This window comes from Arachis ipaensis, chromosome B02, assembly GCF_000816755.2.
Source record: "Arachis ipaensis cultivar K30076 chromosome B02, Araip1.1, whole genome shotgun sequence".
Taxonomy (NCBI): Eukaryota; Viridiplantae; Streptophyta; class Magnoliopsida; order Fabales; family Fabaceae; genus Arachis; species Arachis ipaensis.
The window spans coordinates 66,388,831-66,390,446 of NC_029786.2; the positions used below are offsets into that span (position 1 = coordinate 66,388,831).

At 43.4% G+C, this 1,616-nt stretch overlaps 1 protein-coding gene across 1 annotated transcript in view; it reads right to left on the minus strand.

The window, feature by feature from the left end:
- The window catches only part of LOC107625400 (regulatory protein NPR5-like), a 4,957-nt gene that overhangs the window by 1,344 nt on the left and 1,997 nt on the right, over positions 1-1,616 (minus strand). Inside the window, exon 2 of the mRNA XM_016328029.2 lies at positions 325-1,364. Coding sequence (XP_016183515.1) covers positions 351-1,364 — 1,014 coding nt within the window. The 3' untranslated portion in view covers positions 325-350. The remainder of the gene's footprint in view (positions 1-324; positions 1,365-1,616) is intronic.

Below are 1,616 nucleotides of genomic sequence, written 5' to 3' on the forward strand. Positions count from 1 at the left end.
GTGTTATAATATATATATTGAATATAAAAAAAATGCAACATTGAATTTTGGAAATAAAATTAAGTAGTTAAATATAGAAATTTATTTTCGTTACCATCATACTCGAACTCTTTGGTAATTTTATAAAAAGGAATGTTTTTTAACAAAAATAAAACATTAGATATCCAAGATAGTACGGAAAGAGAGTAAATAATGCGACCCTTAGGTACTCTATAGTCCTTGTCAAATTTTAATAACCAACCTAAATTAATTAACCATAACATGTCAGAAATTTTTCAGAAATTTCGAGCCAGCTAAGAAGCTAGCTATAGCAGAATAGTATACCTCTTTGTTATAGGTAGCAGGAAGATTTAGTAGTCATGATGAGAGTGATGATGGTGGTACATTGTTGGGTCACATCCACCACCTTGCGACCCATGACGGTTCATGGCTTCTCTCTGGTTATGGCTACTGTGGCTGCTACTATCTTCGTCACCACCACCACTACCCATTTGTCCGGAACCGGAAGCACCAAGGTTAAGGTACACCAGTCTCGAATCCAAGTTCCCACTATGGTCCTGATGATGATCGGTGCTAAGTGGAGGAGGATATATTGCTGTTGCTGAAGAAGGAGGGTTTGCATTCCCTTCTTCTCGCGAAAGAACGAGTGCCGCTGATTGAACGAGCTCCAAACACAGCCTTAGCTTGTTGGGTTCAATGTGTGTGAGACCAGGAACCGCACCTTTGAAGAGGAAATCGGAGGTTAGGGTTCTGAGGATATCCAGAGGGGTGACGCCGTCCACAGTACGCACGTTAGGATCGGCGTGGTGGTCGAGTAGAACGGCCACCATGTCGGGGGACACCATTTCGGCAGCTACGTGGAGCGGCGTCTTCCCTGCTGGTCCAGCCGGGAAGTTGACGTCCGCAGCGCCGAGCTCTAGAAGGGCCTTGACGACCTCCCTGGAGCAATTCTCCACTGCATAGTGAAGGGCGAGAGCCTCGTCCAAGTTGAGACCCTCGCCCATCACCATGAGCTTTACGAGCTCTACGTCAGAGGAATCGAGGGCCCGTCGCATCCGGCGAATCTTTTGGTCCTCGATATCCCCGACGACCGTGAGATCATGGTGGTGGTGGTGGTGAGGGTGGTGGTATGGAGATGGGATGAGGGAGCGGCGAGAGAGGGAGGATTTGAGGCGGAGCTCTTCGATCTTGGCAACGAGGTCGATTGGGAGGTGCTTGGCAAGGACTTCAGGTGGGAGGCCTGACTTGGCCACTAGGTGGGAGCACGTTGTCCATAACTGCTGCATTTCTTGCTTTCTCGATGCCAACAGTACCTTCATCACATCTTCAATTGACGCTTTCTCTACCATGCTTGCTAGTTGTTTCTGCGAAAACCCACCCAAATAAAGCTAGCATTGTTAATAATAGGTATTTACAGCCATAGAATGATCACAAGGCTACATAAAAATATTAAAAAATGCATAAAAAAAATTTAATTGCTAAATTAATCATCATGTATAAATACGTATTTGTTTAATTTATTTTTAATATATATTTTATATCTCAATTAATTTTGTAACTAATTTTTATTATGCGTCCAACTAGTTAAAATATATTATTTTCTCTTCCTTTCATTG